General features: G+C 48.4%; 8 protein-coding genes across 8 annotated transcripts; 3 read left to right on the top strand and 5 right to left on the bottom strand.

Annotated features, from left to right (window-relative positions):
* Positions 1-391: 391 nt before the first annotated feature.
* Positions 392-3,873, bottom strand: N7455_005012 (lipase family protein; the record flags this gene model as incomplete). The annotated part of the gene is made up of 2 exons (XM_040957536.2): positions 392-3,484; positions 3,541-3,873. 2 exons carry the CDS (start codon positions 3,871-3,873, stop codon positions 392-394), a joined length of 3,426 nt encoding a protein of 1,141 aa, XP_040811973.2.
* Positions 3,874-4,479: 606 nt separating this feature from the next.
* Positions 4,480-6,045, bottom strand: N7455_005011 (MFS transporter; the record flags this gene model as incomplete). The annotated part of the gene is made up of 2 exons (XM_040957543.2): positions 4,480-5,487; positions 5,542-6,045. 2 exons carry the CDS (start codon positions 6,043-6,045, stop codon positions 4,480-4,482), a joined length of 1,512 nt encoding a protein of 503 aa, XP_040811916.2.
* Positions 6,046-6,585: 540 nt separating this feature from the next.
* On the bottom strand, positions 6,586-7,509 carry N7455_005010 (WD40 repeat domain-containing protein; the record flags this gene model as incomplete). The annotated part of the gene is made up of 1 exon (XM_040957616.2): positions 6,586-7,509. The coding sequence occupies one exon, from the start codon at positions 7,507-7,509 to the stop codon at positions 6,586-6,588; it is 924 nt and encodes a 307-aa protein (XP_040811968.2).
* A 1,045-nt stretch (positions 7,510-8,554) lies between these two features.
* On the top strand, positions 8,555-10,271 carry N7455_005009 (putative MFS transporter; the record flags this gene model as incomplete). Its single annotated transcript, XM_040957632.2, has 3 exons — positions 8,555-8,823; positions 8,924-9,024; positions 9,078-10,271. The coding sequence occupies exons 1-3, from the start codon at positions 8,649-8,651 to the stop codon at positions 10,269-10,271; spliced, it is 1,470 nt and encodes a 489-aa protein (XP_040811959.1). The 5' UTR covers positions 8,555-8,648.
* A 629-nt stretch (positions 10,272-10,900) lies between these two features.
* Positions 10,901-11,461, top strand: N7455_005008 (uncharacterized protein; the record flags this gene model as incomplete). Its single annotated transcript, XM_040957565.2, has 2 exons — positions 10,901-11,395; positions 11,453-11,461. 2 exons carry the CDS (start codon positions 10,901-10,903, stop codon positions 11,459-11,461), a joined length of 504 nt encoding a protein of 167 aa, XP_040811923.1.
* Positions 11,462-12,123: 662 nt separating this feature from the next.
* N7455_005007 (uncharacterized protein) lies at positions 12,124-12,933 on the bottom strand (the record flags this gene model as incomplete). The annotated part of the gene is made up of 1 exon (XM_040957559.2): positions 12,124-12,933. The coding sequence occupies one exon, from the start codon at positions 12,931-12,933 to the stop codon at positions 12,124-12,126; it is 810 nt and encodes a 269-aa protein (XP_040812004.2).
* Positions 12,934-13,846: 913 nt separating this feature from the next.
* N7455_005006 (uncharacterized protein) lies at positions 13,847-15,164 on the top strand (the record flags this gene model as incomplete). The annotated part of the gene is given in 2 exon segments (XM_065604932.1): positions 13,847-15,090; positions 15,104-15,164. The coding sequence occupies 2 exon segments, from the start codon at positions 13,847-13,849 to the stop codon at positions 15,162-15,164; spliced, it is 1,305 nt and encodes a 434-aa protein (XP_065461832.1).
* A 389-nt stretch (positions 15,165-15,553) lies between these two features.
* On the bottom strand, positions 15,554-17,051 carry N7455_005005 (TDT family transporter; the record flags this gene model as incomplete). The annotated part of the gene is made up of 4 exons (XM_065604931.1): positions 15,554-15,712; positions 15,765-16,050; positions 16,117-16,839; positions 16,891-17,051. 4 exons carry the CDS (start codon positions 17,049-17,051, stop codon positions 15,554-15,556), a joined length of 1,329 nt encoding a protein of 442 aa, XP_065461831.1.
* Positions 17,052-18,465: the final 1,414 nt, after the last annotated feature.

Genomic DNA, 18,465 nt, shown 5'->3' with positions numbered 1-18,465 from the left:
TATATAAAATAACGATTCTCAATGTACATTCTATGATGAAGACTATTTCTATCTGTTCCGTTATCGTGTAGCCGTATTCGTAGTGCTCATAGTTTTCTTCTTTATTAACCACAAATCGGTGCCCCCCGCCGAGGCATCGAGTGCTTCTCGTTCGGACTGCTCAAATTATGAAAGGGGCCCAGGATATTAACTTTTTCACAGTCATTCTTGTCTATCTGTGCCCTATATATGTATGTATCATCACAATCATTACCAACATAACCTTGGAAGTAATCCCGAATAACTAAAGAAAGAGGAGAAAATGTATCTGCCCAACATACAACCCGCAAGAAAACACCAACCTAAATGAAAATAAAGCATAAACTCATAAATACCTAAACCCTTCCAAGGTCTACTCATCCAAAACCCCCCTCACCAATGCAGCAAGACTAGTCTCATACCGCGCAGGATTATGATCACTCAACATGCCACCAGCAAAGCGCAACTCACCAAACCAAGCGTCAACATCCCGAATGAACCGTATCTGCACGCGAGTCGCAGGTCTCCCAAGACGCGGATACCCATCGACCCCGAGCTCCGGTGCCGTAAACGCATCCCGTTGCAGAACCCGCATCGTCTCGACGACAAAAACCTCACCGGGCGGCATGAGTTTTGGCGCACGCATCTCATCCCGCAGCAGTTTCAACGTCTTCCAGGCCCAGGCGTCTTCGCCTACGCCGTCGCCCGCATTCACGACCAGCGGAGGCTGGTTCACGTAGAATTTATGGATGATGCTTTGACGGAGGGAATCGCTGACCCGTTGGCGGATGTGCGCTTTGGCGCCTGTGGTGTCGTCTTTGAAGGATAGTGACGCTGTGTGCATGTCGTGCAGGATGCCTAGCGACAAGCTGGGGACTATGTCGGAGCCATTGACGATTGTTGTTATTAGGCCTCGCGTGGCGAGGCGGAGGAAGGGGGACATCACAGCTGGCGGGCCGTAGGCATAGACATGGATTGGGCGGTTCGCTGGGAGGGTGTAGGTTGGTGGGCTGGGGTCCGGGGCGTTGATATTGGGGTTTCTATCTGCGGTCAAGAGGCGGGGACGGGTGGCGGGCTGGTATGAGGCTGTTACGAAGGATGTGCCTGTTGTGGAGGGGTTGGGTTCTGAGATCATTGTGGCGAGAAGGGCTGCGACACCTCCACCGAGCGAATGCCCGCATAGGACTATGCCGTAGTCTTGGAATTCTTCTAGTGCCGCGCGTAGGGTGATCATGACTCGGCCGCCGCCGCCCTCTAGGAGCCGCTTGGCTGAGGCGTGCATGCCTTTGTGCACCTTCCAGCTTTTGCCTTGCCATTCGAGGTCGTCGTAATCACAAGTCATGTCGGTGAGGATGTCTTCAAAGCCCCAAGTTCCTCGCAGAGTCAGAACCACGGCTTTGGAGTCATGGTCGATAGAAAGATAGTGGACTAGTGGGAAGCCCGTCTCTGTCTCACCAGCTGCGTTCGAGCCACCAGCTGGATCGACGAAGGAAGATAGGAGGATCGTGGACGGTGGCAGACCTGTGTTATCTGAGAACGCACTGTGCTCATGGCCGTCTGACTTTGTACTGGGTATATTCTTCGGGCCACTAGAAATACCCATGACCGTGAGCGCATTCGAGCCATATGAAGCAGAGGAGAACCGGCAGAACCGGCGAATGTTTTGCACGAAGTGTCTCTCTGGAAAGATACCGGGAACAAAGCCATCGCGATTGAGCGCCTGGATGGTCTCCATATCTTCATACGCACTTTTGCGAGGCCGATGCGCAAGCAGCAGCGACGTCTCAGACCCTGCAGTTGCTAGGGAATACAGGCTGGGGGTGTATGATTGGGATCTGCGATGCATAGCTGACGAGCCGGGGCGGTTATCGTTTGCAGACAAAGTCCCGTCTGCTTCCGATCTCGTTATAGACATGGAACTGCTGCTGCGAACATGAGTCTGGACTGCAGCAGGCGATCCAGGACGTGTACCAGCACCACGGCGTGAGAGGAATGTGTCGGTTTGAGTGAGGAGCGACTCTTGGCTCTCCTCTCGCACCGCATAATGGCCCCCTCGTGAGCCCCTAGAAACATGCCTTTCGTGAGATGGGGCGTTTTTCGTTTGCGATTGTGGTGACTGTCTTTGGGGGGAATTTGGGAAGGGCGACCTTCGCAAACCCCGGTTGGAAACAGGGGTTGTTGGTCGATAGTTCAGAGGTTCAGTTTGTCTCTTCTTGAGAGCAGGTCTGCTGGAGATCTCTCGTGCAGTCGCTTCCTTCACAGACGCGGTTCCTTTTGTAGGCCTAGGAGGTAGACGAGGACTTGTTATCCCCGAGGGTCCGGATGAGGCTATAGGTTGCTTCTTTCCTGGTGGCCGCTTGGCCTCACTCCTTTCCAGAACAGCTGGCTTAACCTTTTGTGCGAATTTCGCGAATGAGCCTTTGCCGGGTGCAGACTTAGGAGGTTCATTCTGCAAGTTAGGAGTTGTTCCACGGCGCTTGGGAGCAATGCCCTGTGTGGCATCAGGATGTGAATGCGACTGACCATGATGGGACTTCATCGGACTATTGAACAATGGATTGCCCGACAATGCCCGTTCATGATGATCAGGCTCAGGCAGAGCAAGATTTCCAGAGCCGTCATACGGTCGCAGCTGAGTGCTCTGGGATTTGTTGAAGGCTGTCCTAAACACCACCGTATGCTTGGGAAACCGTTGCTGGCCATCGGGCGTATTGGTAGCTCCGCAATCATAATCATGGTGGAATCTCTCCTCTATCATTTTTGTTCCAGGCGGGGCGGCGATCTCTGCTATATCATCATCGTAGACATCGACTGTGATCGTTCGCGCCGTCAGGACTTCCGATCTGATAGACGCGTGACAACCCTGAGGAAGTTGGCTCATAATATAAGCGCGGATATCCTCATCGGACACTTCCTGCTGACCATCCAGCGGAATAGAGAGACGATGCCCAAACGAATCAGACATGCTCGACCGTTGGACTACATCAAAGGCTTCCTCGCCATTTCCAGGCACCACAAAGGAAGCACTGCCAGGCTCCACCAACTCTTCATTATTGCGACCGGGAAATTGCAGTTGATGTGACCCAATCACGTCTGCTCTTGCGCCGTTGTCCAGGATGACAACATCCCAAACAATCTCATCCGCGCCAGTCTGCCGTAGATGTCTTTCGGTATTCTTCTTACCCCAACGCTGCAATAATGCGAAGCCTAGAGAGCCAATGAGGAGGTCTCCGACACCGATATTCTGGGTACTTGCGCCAGGTTCAACGGATCTAAACTCGCGTCGAATCAGCGTGATAATAGCCGCAATGGCCCTCGAAGACTCGGTGGATCCAAGGATGGCATCCAAAGTAGACAAAAGTGCCTGTGAGAGATTTGCAACCGAAGACAATGTGGTCGACGAGAAATGAAATGTCGCTGCAGCGAAGAAAGATGCCGAGGTCACGGTGGTGTGGAGCGTCGCCAACTAGGGGGGTGTTAATCGAGACTAAGTCGACAGACCTGCAGGGTTCAGGAACATACACTTCGCTCGAGTAGAGACTCCGCTTCTGTCCTGCCAAGTTCATCGCCACTACGAATCGCGACATCTCGTCCTGCCCTCGTCAAGATCCCCTCGACCAAAGCCCGGCTTAGTTCTAAGCTGGTCAAAGTCGTGGCTCGCGCACCATCCAGGGCTGCCCCGCCAAAGAATGTACCTAGGCGCAAAGATAGCGAGCTTGACTGGGTAATCAAAGATATCAATGACGCGATTGGTCGTGGGAGAAGAGTCGATCCTGAGGCTGGAGTGTGAGGGTGTGCACAGTCGAGATTCACCTCGATATCAGGTTTTTCGGGGTCATTGGACTTTTTAAACATTTTTAAACATATCAAGAATGTGAATACATATATGTATTCAAGCCATGAAGATTTTACATTTACAGTCCAAGGTTGTGTACGGAGTAGATGTAAGCCAGTTGATACCCCAATTGAAGATCGGCCTTTCACATGTGATCCGACTCCCAACATTTTCTATACACGTATGTTCCTCTGTTCCTCTCTCTACACTCTACATCATCGCTTTCACATCACCTCCGTACTGCACCTTACGAATCTAATTTCTGTCGCAATATTTCACCCTCCGAATCCCCGATAGGCCCATGTTTTGCCACAAATCGGCCAAAAGACCCTTGAGAACCCGTCTAGCCCCGTCTCGGCCCTGGATGCTCAATCCGTAAATCACCGGTCGACCAACGAGAACTGCTTTGGCTCCCAAACACAGTGCCTTAAATCACATCCGAACCTGTCCGAATCCCGGAATCGAAAAGTACCGTCATCTTGTTCCTGACCGCATCGACTATCTCCGGAAGAACATCCAGGGACCCGATAGCGCCATCCACTTTGCACAAATATCCTGTTTTATAGAGTGTCCTTGCGTAATACATAGGAAGTGAAGTGAATTATAGCTTTTAAGCCATCCATACTTTATCCAGTAGCATAACTACTCCGAGCTCTAAGTCGCTCACCATATCTCCAAAGAACAATAGGTACCGGGCAGCCCATAACAACAGCAACAAGAGCAAGCATCGTAGTCCCCCACCCATAACCCAACGACTGATACATCCTTGGACCGAAAAGAGGAAATCCAAACCCCGTCAATCCACGAAGAATGTAAACAGCACCCGTCGCACTAGCCGCATACAAAGTAAAAGCCTCATACAGATATGCACTAGTACACTGAAACAGAATCATCGCAGCGCCGGCGAACAGCCCAATGCCAAGATCAGGCACAATCCAATGCGTGACGGCCTGCGCTCCCCATCCGTACCACAGTAGACCGACCGGGGCAAGTATCGAAGCTGGGAACATGAGAACTACTCTGAATTCTGGTTTGCCATTTTCGCCATGCTTCTTCTTCAGGGCTCGGTAAATTGGATCCGCGAGGAACCCACATACCTGCGAGCCGAGGAAATATCCGATTCCCAGTGCGAGGTAGTTTAGACTAGCTGGGCCGGTGGGCTGGTGGTATTTCTCTTCCCACAAAGTTGTGAACGTTGAGAGTACTAGATACATCAGCCCATATAGATAGGCGTAAAATATGGCTAGGATTTGAACGATGGGCTGCACTCTTAAGAGCTGCAGCGGTCGGAGAAGAGAGTTGCGGTATAACTGGCCGACAGTCTGGTCTGGTTTCTCATAAGGTGTGTTCAATAGAGGAGAGTTTGTCGAAGCCGTTTTCAACATCTTCGCTTTTCTCCTCGCAAGGATGACGGGTGGATATGTCTCCTCCATCACAAGCAAACCAAGCACGATCAAGGCCCCGTCGAAGATAGACGTCGCCCAGAATGCCCAGCGCCATGTCGTGTATTGGGTGATAAACCCTCCAACGACAGCGCCTAGAGAAGGGCCAAAGACAGGTCCAAGATTGTAGATGGCAATGACCCAGCCGCGCTCTTCTTTGGGAAAGCAGTCGCTAATGATACCCGCGCCCACCTATGTTTGGTGCATTAGAGCATGACCTAGCCGTAGAAGAAGGAGCCTACTCACAACAAGTCCACCGGCGCCTCCAATGCCACTGAGTAGACGAGAAGCGAGTAACTCGCCTTTATTTCGAGCGAACCCACACACTAGGTTGAAGATCAGGTAGAATGAATTCCCCGAGTGCAAGACTGCGGCTCTTCCAAATATCTCGCTCAATGGGCCTAGTATCAAAGGACCAAGACAGTAGGTCAGGACAAAGGTTGAGAGGACCAGGACTGCTTCTAGTGGGCTGCCCATGTGCAGTTCGTCTTTAATGGTGCTCAACTCGGGTGCAACAATTGACGAAGACAGTGGCATTAAAAACACGGAAAGAGAGACAACAAGTGTTATGCTCCATTTCTTTGATCCGGGCCAGTTCAGTGGGTTTCCGGGGTCGTTTTCTTCAAAGTCAATGGTCAAGGACTGGTGGCTTTGTCGTATCTCGGCCGTTTCTTGGAGAGCATTTTCTGTGATTGCGGGTTTGTCGTCATAGACTTGGCGAGGATCGCCATTTGAAATTGGTTGGCCCATGATCTCAGTTCAAATAAAGATATTGGAAAGGTAGCAATGTCGAAGGGCATATTCCATCAAATCGAGTCAGGATGAAAGATAGGATGTCCATCCTTGCCTGATTTGATACTAGACCAATTAAGCGTTTGCGACAGGGCTGTCCCATTGCGTGATAGGCTAGGTAGATAGAAGATTCCGAGTGAGTCATACTAGTGCAAACATTGGGAAGCGGGATCTGCAGCACACCCAGCACCTTTCAGTGCCTGGCATTTTTGCATGAGTGGGTTTTTGAACTTGAGAAGTTGGCGTAAGTATTGAATGGAGGGGATGATTTTGGCCGGCTTTAGCGACTTCGACCCAGCTGTTCAAACCAGGTAAAGGAGGCCAGTTTAGTTCCGGCTTTTGATCAATTAAATAAGTTGATTGCTAATCGCAAGGAATTGCATGCGAGCCGAAGAATCAAGAACATTGGTGGGTATCTCAAGAAAGGAAAAGAGAAAAAAAAAAAAAAAAAAAACAAACAAACACGCGTGTCAACGAAAACGATCTTCCCTGAGAGAATCACGCCGAGCTCCAGATCTTGATAGTCATGTCATCAGACGTGTAGACCACCATGTTCTCATCGCGCGACAAAGTAATTGCCCGAACCCACCCCGAATAGCCCGTTAAGACACGGACGCACGCAAACCCTAATGGCGCAGCCCATACGCGGATGGTTAAGTCGTCGGCCGCTGATGCCACAAGGTTCCCATCAGTAGAAAATGCGATCACGCGTAGAGGTCCAGAGTGTCCCTGGAGGACATTGAGCAAGGCGCCGGAAGTAGTATTCCAGATGCGCAGGTCTTTGTTCTGCGACCCCGACGCCAGCAGCTTCCCATTAGGAGAGAAACAGACAGCCCTGATTGAGGATTCATGGCCAATTAGTCGATGAATTTCATTGCCGGTGGTTGTGTCCCAGAGACGAATCGTATTATCGTCCGAGGTTGAAGCGAGAATCTTTCCGTCAGGCGAAAAGGCCACAGCGCGCACCCAACCCGAGTGCCCATTGAGGGTTTTGAGCAGCGAACCCGAGCTCACATTCCACAATCGTACGGTGAAATCATCCGAGGCCGAAGCGAGGGTTCTTCCATCGGTGGAAAATTCCACCGCTCTCACTCTGCCGGTGTGGCCCTGCAGCATGCGGTAGGTGAACCCGGTGTTCACGTCGCTGATGCGAATAGTCATATCATCGGAAGCAGTGGCCAAGAATCGGCCCATGGGGGAAAATCGCACACAGCGCACCCAGTTGGAATGGCCGTTGTCTTTTGCGGCGCCGCGCTGGAGACCGGTGTTGGCGTTCCATAAACGGATCATCATGTCATTGGAGACTGAGGCGAGGATTTGACCATTGCCGGAAAGAGCCACATCCCAAATGAAGCCAGTATGGCCATCGAGTGTTTTGGACGCGGTTACCTTCCCAAAGGAAGGAGTGACTAGGTCCGCCATTGGTTGAAGCGGTACTTTTTGATTTTGATGGGGTTTGATTGTGCGAGTCCCAGGAGAACAGAAAGAGAGGATGTCGTTGCTCCAGTCCTCCCTATGGCAGAGAAAGGAAAGCAAACTTTCAAATAGCTAATTCAGGAGTCGTTTGCGAAGCTCTATAAAACGCGTTGACGTGAAGGATTTCTCATAATGAGAAGTGAAGTCATGAGAAATGTGTGTCCGTCAGCAGTGCATTGCGGGGTGAACAGAATTGCAGGGGGAAAAAGTCCCATTCATGGCAGATATCAATCCTAATTGAATATGGTGCAGAAGGAGTAAGAAAGTGATAGTTCCTCTTCTCTGCAGCAAATAGGCACAAATAGGCAAAAATGAGAGTCGGATTTGCTAATTAGGTAAGCTGGCTAGGCCGGTCCATTGTGATCTGCTGACCTTCCTATTTTGCTCTGTAAATGTAGACTTTTTATTCCTTCCGGAAAAGGCACTTGTCATAACTTATTTTATATGTCCTACGGATGTCTCTAGACTAGACTAGGGGTTTGCATATTTGACTTGACTTTGTATTGGCAGCCTCCTATGCATGTTCGCCTGAGGCATACACATCTTATGTCATCCTTTGCAAATTCGAGGTTCTGGTCAACTAACTACATATATATATAGATATATATATAAGAATAGTCGGCCGCTTATGCGGCCTTGTCATGTCTTTGTAGTGGTCTCTTTAGATATTCTTTTAGATGTCTTTTTTAGGTGTATACGAAGGCGGTAAAAAAGCATATTCTGTGCAAGAGAATTTCATATACCTACTCAGGACTACCCAGGACTACTATAGTACATTATGATGTAATTTTTAAATAGAATCCGAAGAAATACAAGAAACAAAACACATTTAGGTCATCAGTGCCTATGTATGTACAGAGGTACATAACTACATAGGCACTTCTCTTATCGGCTGCCAGGGGCCCCGAGGTCCTTATCCAACCTCTTGGCGCTTGGCAACTTTAATTCTTCCTTTTCGCTTCTTGCCTGAGATTGTTCCCTTAACTTTGGAACATAATTGAAGTGACCTCCGGAAACACCTAGGCCCAGGGGCCAAGTCCATTCATCATCTATCATTCTTTCTATCTGATATTTGGCTTCTCACCATGGGCCATGCCGAGCCTGACCCCGGTTCACCTAATGACCAAAATGTGCCCGATGAAATCAGCTTAGGGCCAACTCCTCACGAGGAACAGATCGAGAAGACTCTGGTTAGAAAGATCGACCTACATATTCTTCCTATTGTGGTGCTGTTGTATCTCTTCAGTTTCCTAGATCGAGGTACGTGGGGTGGGGGTGGGGTGCCTGACTCATCCCTTTGCGATTACAACTGGCCTGTGCCAAGGCGCAATCAAAAACATTGACTGACTTGAATATGCAGTCAATATTGGAAATGCACGATTATACGGCCTGGAAGAGGACTTGGGACTCGTTGGCAACCAGTATCAAGTCTCCGTGTCTATCCTTTTTGTGACCTACTGTGTATGTATATCACGCAATTTAGTCACCGCACGGACGCTAACCCTAATGTTCAGTTCTTCGAGGTCCCTTCAAATCTTGTACTCAAGAAACTAAGGCCATCTCGGTATATCGCCGCCATCTCAGTGATGTGGGGTATCATTGCGACCCTTACAGGAATCACTCAGAATTATGGCGGCTTGATTGCCTGCCGAATTCTACTTGGAGTCGTAGAAGCAGGTCTTTTCCCGGGCTTTATAACCTACCTCACTCTTTTCTATAGCAAACGCGAGATTGCCTTGCGAACAAGCTACCTGTTTAGCAGTGCTGCTATTGCCGGAGCCTTTGGCGGGTTGCTGGCTTATGGCATTGGGTTTATGGACGGCATCTGTGGACTACGAGGCTGGCGCTGGATCATGATCATCGAGGGAATTCCGACAGTTCTACTTGGCGTGGTAACTTGGTTCACCTTGGCAGATGACCCGGATACAGCTTACTATCTCAACAAAGAGGAGCGGGCGCTTGTTGCCCTCCGCCGGAGTCGTTATATCGGCCAGACAGAGTCTGCGCAGAAGTTCCACTGGGCGGATGTGAAAGAGGGTGTCTTAGACTGGAAGATCTGGGCGTTCTCCTTTGGCCAATTTGGCATTGATACTATGCTCTATGGATATAGTACCTTCCTTCCTACTATTATCAAAGGCATGGGCAACTGGACCACCGCCGAGGTCCAGGCATTGACAATCCCTTGCTATGGACTGGGTGCCATTGCCTATTTGGGTGTTGCCTGGTTGAGTGATCGAACCCAACACCGTGCATTTTTCATATGTCTCTTCTGCGCTATCTCAGTCGTTGGCTATGGCATCTTGATTTCGGACTCGTCCTCGGGTGTTCATTACTTCGGTGCCTTGATGGTTGCCCTGGGGCTTTACGTTGCTGTTGGTTTACCTCTTGCCTGGCTGCCTACAAACCTGCCACGATACGCAAAACGAACTTACGCAACCGGCCTGCAGCTTACGTTTGGAAACATCAGCGGAGTCATGTCTCCTTTCTTGTATCCCAATTCCGAAGGCCCGCGCTTCGTCCGTGGTAACGCTGTCACTTTAGGTATGGTGGCATTTGCGGGTCTCGTGTATGGTTTCATGTGGATTTCCTATCGTTTTATCAACAAACGCAGAGCCCAGGGTCTGGAGGATGAGAAAATATCATCGCTGTCGGAGCAGGATATCCAGGAAATGGGTGATCGAAACCCCAGGTTCTTGTACAGCATTTAAATACTTAATCCGAGATATCTCCTTGTGAGTGAATTGTGTCTTTTCTTTCGGATGATGACTTACAAGAATAGTCGGCCGCTTGTGCGGCTTTGTCATGTCCTTTTAGATATTTGATGTTTTTTTAGATGTCGTTATAGGTGTAGATGAAGGTGGTAAAAAAAAGCACATACATTGTGCAAGAGACCTTGGATGCATACGGCGGGGCATATACAAAAGTCTTCGGCTCAATGTTTCCAACTTTCGATAATATATGAGAACTGATCTGATATAATTTACGCATCGAACTCTTCTCCACCCACCGAATAGCCTGTGGGAGGTTATTGTAAAGTAAGAATTTGAGGTTTGAAGGACGAGGAGGGGGACCAGGGGGGTTTATACTCCCAGGTGGGGGCAACGCACCCTCCACATGACATCAATTTCCAGATTGAGCTACCGTTCTGAATCAGCTCGGAACCATGGAAGTAACAACCGTGTGAGTCCAGAAGGCGACGCCTCCAAAAATGATGATGTCATTCCCAACTGGGGTATAAATCCGGGGTAAACTCAACTCCTACAGCTTCAAACAACAATCACTCCGCTCTCCACACATCACAGATTCATCGAGTTGGTACCAACCGCAATCAAAAACCATGAAGACCGTCAAGCCCCTGAATCGGGCATTTCAAGCAGCCACCACCACCTACCCCATGCACACACATCCCCTTCGCAGCACGTGTTATCTCCAAACACAGAAAAGACCTCAGGCAGAGGAGCTCAACCTCGAAAGGTGTATCCTCAACCCCGAACGAGCAGAAACCTGCCAATCAGGTACAGATGACGAGGTCGGGCGGCACAAATCTCCATACGACCCATCCAAAACAGCACCTGAGAAGGAGCACCTCGCGCTGGAGGAAGAATACAGACTGGAAGGGGATACCATTCATGACCCGCTTTTTTTTAGTCCTGCCAATAGGGATTTCAGTCAACTTCTGGATCCGATGGCTGGCGTTATCCGTAGTTTGCAACACCTAAGGAGCGTCAAGGGCTGGACTAGAAAGCGGAAGGAGGCACTTCTAAGGACAGCGCCGTACGAGATGAGGAAATATGAGAATGTATTCGTTGAACTTAGGAAACCTCATGAAAAGGTTAGTTCGAACGTTGATATGATTGGCTTTCTTTGACGCTGGCTGACTTGGTTATAGAAGGTTTGAGTCTACCGGTTGACCAGAATGTTTTCCACTCTTCTCCATTATCAGTTGTTATCAAATTGAGAAAAATGACATTTGCAAATGTACTCTGATTGGTTCCTTGTTGATATTTCTCACACAAGATGTCGAATACACAAAATGTTGATACACAAGATGTTGAATCCACGTCTGGGGAAAGTTCAGCTTAGCCCAACCAGGACCCATTTTCGTTCTCGAATGTCATGCTAATTCTTTCTTTCCACTCCTTAGTATTGTAGTTGGATACAGTCGAAAATGTCTGGAAAATACGAGCTACAATGTACGTAAGCACAATGATAGCATACTGTTCTGCATGGTTATTAGTTGATGTGTTGACCGTAGTAGCAAGGGGAGAAAGGTTACGACCAGGGCAAATTCTAGGACCCTTGTTAAACGGGATAAAACCGGGAATCTCACCTTTTAGGTGTTCCCATCGCTCTGGATAAAAGTTCTCTGGGTTTTCTCCAAAGTCTTCCCCTAGGCGATGTCGAGCCCAGGTTGAAAAAACCCCAATATCGCCCTTTTCGAACTAAAGTGGGTGACTGGCCATCAGCTCCTCCACCATTTGGCATTGTGGAATGCTTGTTTGCTACTCTTGCGTTGAAAACAGCAGCAGGGAAAACTCTCATTACTTTGCAATCTATGGGTCAGTGCATGATCGATGCTAAACGGTTGATCAGGTATTCCTCACCTTCATGGAGTACCCAACGGACGTAGTGTAACACTCCAAGTTGATCCCACGTCGGTGGCGTAAGTCCAATGGTATCAATGATGCTTGCTCGAAGCTTTTGGACGATACGTTCGTCCTGAGATAAGCAATAAAAAAGACCCGAGAGAGTGGTGCTCATGCTATCATTTGCAAGTAAAATACTCATTGCCTGGTCGGCGAATTGCGAAAGTTCTTCGAAGTTGTTGTTGAAATCAGCGCCAACACGTGCATCTTTGGTCTTTTCGATCCTGCTGCTTCGTCCTTCAACTTCCCGCCTGGCACATGCCATTACATAACTCCGTGCTCTTGAACACGACTGATGAAAGGCTCGATTGGGCACCAAATGACGACGTGGACCACGGAACCCATCTCGCACAATTCTTTCTTTGGCAACTTCAAAATCGTCTACAAACTGCTTATTTTCTTGTGATTGAGTGAAGCTGAGGGCATCAACAAACTCCCCGAGAGAGAATCGTGTCTGCATATCCAAAGAGAGAGCAGAAGTACAACGTTGAACGTCAAAGACCTGGCCATTTGGTGGAACATGTTGAAGAAAGGCCTGGATGTGCTGTTCACATACACCCAGGTCAATGGCCTTGCGGAGGTTAGACAGCCGATTCCGCAATTGCTCCCGACTTGTCTTCCAGTCTGCGCCGTCGAGAGTAAAAATGCCATGTGGAGTGATTGGCTCAAACCGGGGTTTTCGCAGGGGAGAACTATCGAAATCGGCAAACGCAGTGGACAGCATGTGCTTGATATTTTCTGCACTGCAGGTGAAAATCAATCGGTGGCAGAGAACATTGGAAGCATACGTCTCGCCGTATCTCCGAAACAGAGAATTTGTATAGAGTGATGTTCGTTGCCGAAAATGGGTAGCCAATTTTATTGCTTTCAAGAACCCGAAGAAGTCATATCGAAAATTATCGCTTTCGTCGGGGAGCTTCTCGCATCCAGACAGTCGTTCAAGTACTTGGAGTCTTCGGATCTAGTATAGTCCTCGTACCAGGAGAACAGTTTGAATGCCAATGAAAGCTAGTAAAATACCCCCTAAGAGTCTCTCTTGTCCTCTGGCTTCTGGTGACGGCTGAATCGTTATGGTTGGGGTAATGCGTTGGTCCTCAGATAAAGCACTAGTCATAGATAGACGACACATGGTGCGGATTACCTCCAGGGCTGGTTGTTTGCCGCTTACAGATTCTTCGCAAAAGAAATAAAAGATTTAACCGATCAGATACAACTGCGGGGATAATGTACCATACTATTGTACAGCCCCGTCTTGTTAAGGTCTCTTTGAAGGCAGATCACGCTGCAGGTATATTGCTGCCACATCAGCGCCAAGTTTTTGCTTCTTTGAACTAATGCAGCTACGAGAAAAGCAAAATTTTCGATTTTTCTGTTCATTGCGGTTCAAATGCTTGCAAGTGGATTGGCAACATGTATAAATTTACATATTCCGAGGACAAAGTGCAATATCATCCTACAGATTATCCATCATTTTATTCTCTGCAATTGACGGAAACACATTACGAACATGACCTCACGAAAAGATCCTGGCAGTTCCTCCCTTGTTTCTCGAGTAGAGCATGCTTTAAAGCTTTCAAACGACTATACTCTCGGGTTGGTACACCCCGATGGCCATTGGTACGGCGAGATGAATAGCAATGTCAGTCACTGCCGAATATATCTTCCTTCGACAGGCCTTAGGACTAGATCTCAAAGCCGAAGCTGCAGCTTACTGCCGTTATCTACTCTCTCAACAGAATAGTGATGGCTCCTGGGGTCTGGCACCCGAGTACCCGGGCGATGTATCAACCTCGACTGAGGCCTACCTCGCACTGAAGATCTTGGGGACAAGCCCACATATCCCAGTCATGCAGAGGGCCCGAGCATTTATGTTGAAGTCAGGCGGAATTGCGCGCGTGCGTGTTTTCACTCGTATCTTCTTGGCTACCTTCGGTCTGTTCCCTTGGCGTGCAGTACCAGAACTTCCTGTGGAGCTCATGCTTCTGTCATCTATCTGCCCAATCAACATCTACAAGTTCGCGTCTTGGGCTCGCGGCACTATTGCTCCTCTATTGATCATCTGCCACCATCAACCTGTGTACTCGCTGCCGAATGGAAAGTCCGCCAGTAACGACTATCTGGATGAGCTATGGCTAGATTGCACGAACAAGAATGTACCTTACGGTCTGCCACTCTGGGAATTGATGTCGCAAAGAGAATTCGCGGGGCTAGCATTCGGGGTTTTGGATATCCGCCTTCCGGGGCGATGTGTGGATCGAATGAGAAAAACCGTACTACAGGAACTGGCTGTCACTGCTCCGAAGGGAGCAAAAATGCCGTTTTTGAGCGAGGGTGATGTTGTGGTTGCCTGGTGGGTAAGGACAATGACCAAAGCTTTGAAACCTGCCCCAGACCGCACCATCATGGTGATGAATGTCTTCAATGTGTGGAATCTTTTCGCTGAGTGGTTCCCCAATGGTGCCGCAGGCCTTATCGGCATTTCGTTCTTTTATTCCTACACGCTACTTGTTGCAAGGAATATTCTCCAAGATATCAGCTTGAATTATGTGGCGTCTACGAACCGAAAGGCCCTAGTGGAGCACAGGACCAAGCAGCAAGTTGAGGCCATGACTGCCATTCAGAGAGGGAATTTCATGAGAGCAGCGCCTATGGTCGGAGATTCCAAAATGCTCTTCATGGCTGCTACCAATCAGCACAAGGCTAGGTACCTTGAAACGGACTGGTCGGAGGCTGTTATTACTCCAGGTGTGCCCTTAAGTGGAAGGCCCCATGCCCTCGGTAGACCATCGTACATCAACGATATTGAGTATTGTCGTGGTTATCCGACTCGTAATATTGTTAGAATTATTGGGAAAGATGCTGCGGGCGATTGGCATCTTTTGTTCAAGGCTAAGTGCATGGCCGGTGATCCACCAGGAGTTGATGGACCTGATCGAGACAGAGATGCGGAATTGATATGTTCATTAATACATTATCCTTTGACCCAAGATCCTATTTCAATTACTAGTGAGCTTCTCGCAACACTTTTTATATGGTGTTATAGTAATATTTTAGTTGGAAGTATTTCAAAGCTAAATGGTGTGCAAATATGGCCTAGAACATAAAGAATCAGCCTTGTGCTCTGCAGGGCTAAACCCCTTGGAAGGTTTCCAATTTAATGCTGACAGTCAAGGGAACCTTACCTAGCACCATTTGTGGGTTTGTGTGGGCTCTCTTTGTCTAGTTTGGTGTCGAACCCTTACTACTCTACTAAGCTTTAAAGTCTTCTTGCCATTCATAACTATGTCCAACATAAGCAGAAGCTGATTCTTATTCTAGATTAACAAGAGTTGGCGGTCTTTGGGCTATGTCTTTGACTTGTGCTTCGCTTTCTGGAACCTCTTTGGCTCATACTCCTGGAGGTCACCCAAACAGGGTGCCACAAATAGACTGCGATTGAAAATACCCTTCAGTGTGAAGAGTGATACCACAATCCATAGCAATAGAACACAGACGGATAGTATCTAGGGTGAGTTAGCCATTTGACAATGAAACATTTGCATGGAAATAGCTTACTGTGCCTAGAACTCTGAAGAACCTGGACGGCATTTCTTGGCCCAGTTGGTTGGTGCAGGTTGTAAAGACGCCGAGCGGGAAGGTGAATGCCCACCATCCGAGGTTGAATGGAAATTTCTTCGACCGAATAATGGCTGCCACCGCAAAGAACAGCCATATACAACCAAATGACCACAGGAGAAGACCCATTAAGAAGCCAATGTCGTATAAAGTATCGCCTGATCCGGGTCTCAACGTTCCTGTAAGTGGGAAAACCTTTTGTGCAGCCACCCCCAACTTTTGAATTCTATGCAGAAAAGAGTAACATATTAGTGCAATACACGCACATTCCGGTCATTCCAAAGGTACTCACCCAAATCCACCTTGGCCAAGAGGACCAAGAGGCAAGAATGTGCTAACAATCACTGCCTTCTGTGGTAGTTTGTATAGTATGAGGCGCATCAAATAAATGACAATGACCATCATTGCCAGGGGTACTCCAATACCCCATAAAACATAACTCACGATGATAGTCCCTAGAGCATACTGAGGATCTGGGAGTAGATCAGCCACAATACCTCCCGATGCCGCCGCAACAACACAAGACACAATTGGAAGCAGCCAAGCGGCACCCATCGCCTGTAGCTTGCTGTCAGCCGTTCGAGTCATCCTAGAACGCGAGTCAGTCTTGATAGTACCTTCAAGAAAAGGATTTGCATGTCCATACACAATAAATGGTATCCCGAAGCATGTCATGATAGATACAACAACATCTGCAATCCACAGAGCCCAGGCAAAATAGACAGCCCAGTCTCCCCAGACTGGCACGCAGACATAGCAAATCATATTGATTATCGTGGCAAATCCCATAGGGAGTGTTCCAAGGAAAAGGGACTGCGTGGGATGGGTCACCATGAGATAGAATATCTTCGGGTAGAGGACATATCGCAAGATAGTGATGGCGAAGAAAATAACGAAAAGGACTATATTCAAACAGAATATCACCACTGATATCCAGTATAACCATTTGCCATTATAGGGTAAAGTGTTGAGCAGAATAGAAGTGATCCCGGTGCCCATATTGACCGAGAACCAACTTGAGCACGAAGAGTTAGCAAAGTCGACAACCTACACGCGAGACACTTACGCCGGTGTGAAATTTCGCACTAGATGGCGCCAGCCATCGTTATGCTTTGACCGGTTTGTGTGATAATCTACATTCTCACGTTCCGGTGACTCTGTGGTCCTATTGATGTTGGCCTCGTTGCCGCCAGATAAGACCTCATTCTGGTTGTCTCGTGGCGACATTGTGCCCAGATGAGTTTAAGTCAGTTTCCTAGATATTGACTCTTTTGAGCGGTCGGCAAAAAGAGAAAATCTATTAACATTGATATAGGCTGTCGTCATTCAAATCGTTTAGATGGAGCAGAAGATAGAAGTTCAAGAACATGTCTACGAATCAAAGCAGATTTTTTGAGAACTTGTGAGTCAATTTCGATGGTACTATCCCCCTGGTCCAAAGCTAAAAAATAATTCACAGCATATGATGACCTCGGGATTCATATGTGATGATTCATAGTTCACTCTTGAACGGCGTTTGGTATGTCGGGGGACCCGCCCTTCCGGGGATCGGGTGGGTAGAGATCCTGCAGGTAACCAATGAGAGACAAGCTATCATTGCCCGGATTCCAATTTTATAACCCGGGGCTGTCGAGCTTAGGTAATTATCACCAGAATGTTTGGAGGTCAGAGAGATTTGGTAGCTTTAATATCTGTACCTTCAGCATAAACAAGTAATTAAGGAGGGGGAAAAAAAAACTTCGCCGGGTGAATCTTTGACATTCAAGGGTATCAGAGACCCGGGTTACCTCCAGGATGGTTCCTATCCCTTTGAATCATGGGAACATTTCACTGAGCACCAAGCGGATTTGGCAGTGGTCTTTGACGAGGAAAAGGTGTCGCATAAGGTTTGCTGGCTTACTTCTGGCGAGGAAACCCCGGTGGTGATGGGTTGAGTGTGAAGATGGATGCTCTTTGTGGCATCAAATATGATCAATCAAAGATTTGGAAAAGTCCATTAGGTTCTTGATGCCTTTATTTGATGGCCTCAGGCCCACCATGGAGATGGCACCTGTAGTAGATAGTTCGCTCCTTCCTTCTTTTTCTCTCCTTACTTTCTCTCCATCCCGCTCCATAGCGAATACACACACCCATTTTCTCTACAGAGATCGCTCAATGTGCAGCACTCCCTTTCTGTATAAAACCACGGATTCCAAACCCCAGTCGAGCGGGGATACCTCAAATTATTTGAAGCAGGTTTCATTGCCTTGCTTCAACCCCTTCAACAACCCCAGTACGAGACCGAACGGTTGAAGAGAAGCGCATGGGGCCTGTACAGCCAGATTGTTAAGGAAGTTGAAATACTATGACAGGCCCCTTTCGGAGTGCTCAATTCCCCCAGGCCTTTGACACAAGGCTTCCGAAATCAAGGCGCCCGGCAAATATCACCATGGATTGTAGGGTCACCTGCTAACGAAGTCTCAATCGGGGGAGAACCGATAGGCGCGACATGGGGGTTGTATACGACAATTCTGCCTGGTGTCTTACCAAAGACGACGAGATATCTGATAGAGAACCCGCACGCATCTTTCCGGTGTCTCTACATGGTTGGAAGGTGGAAGGGGGGAGGGGGTAAAGTCGATTCTATGTATAGTGTCACCGG

Source organism: Penicillium solitum, assembly GCF_028829755.1.
Source record: "Penicillium solitum strain IBT 25940 chromosome Unknown utg000003l_segment0_segment0, whole genome shotgun sequence".
NCBI classification, from domain to species: domain Eukaryota; kingdom Fungi; phylum Ascomycota; class Eurotiomycetes; order Eurotiales; family Aspergillaceae; genus Penicillium; species Penicillium solitum.
Note: the sequence above shows the minus strand (reverse complement) of the source record. Positions and strands in the feature narration are given on the sequence as shown.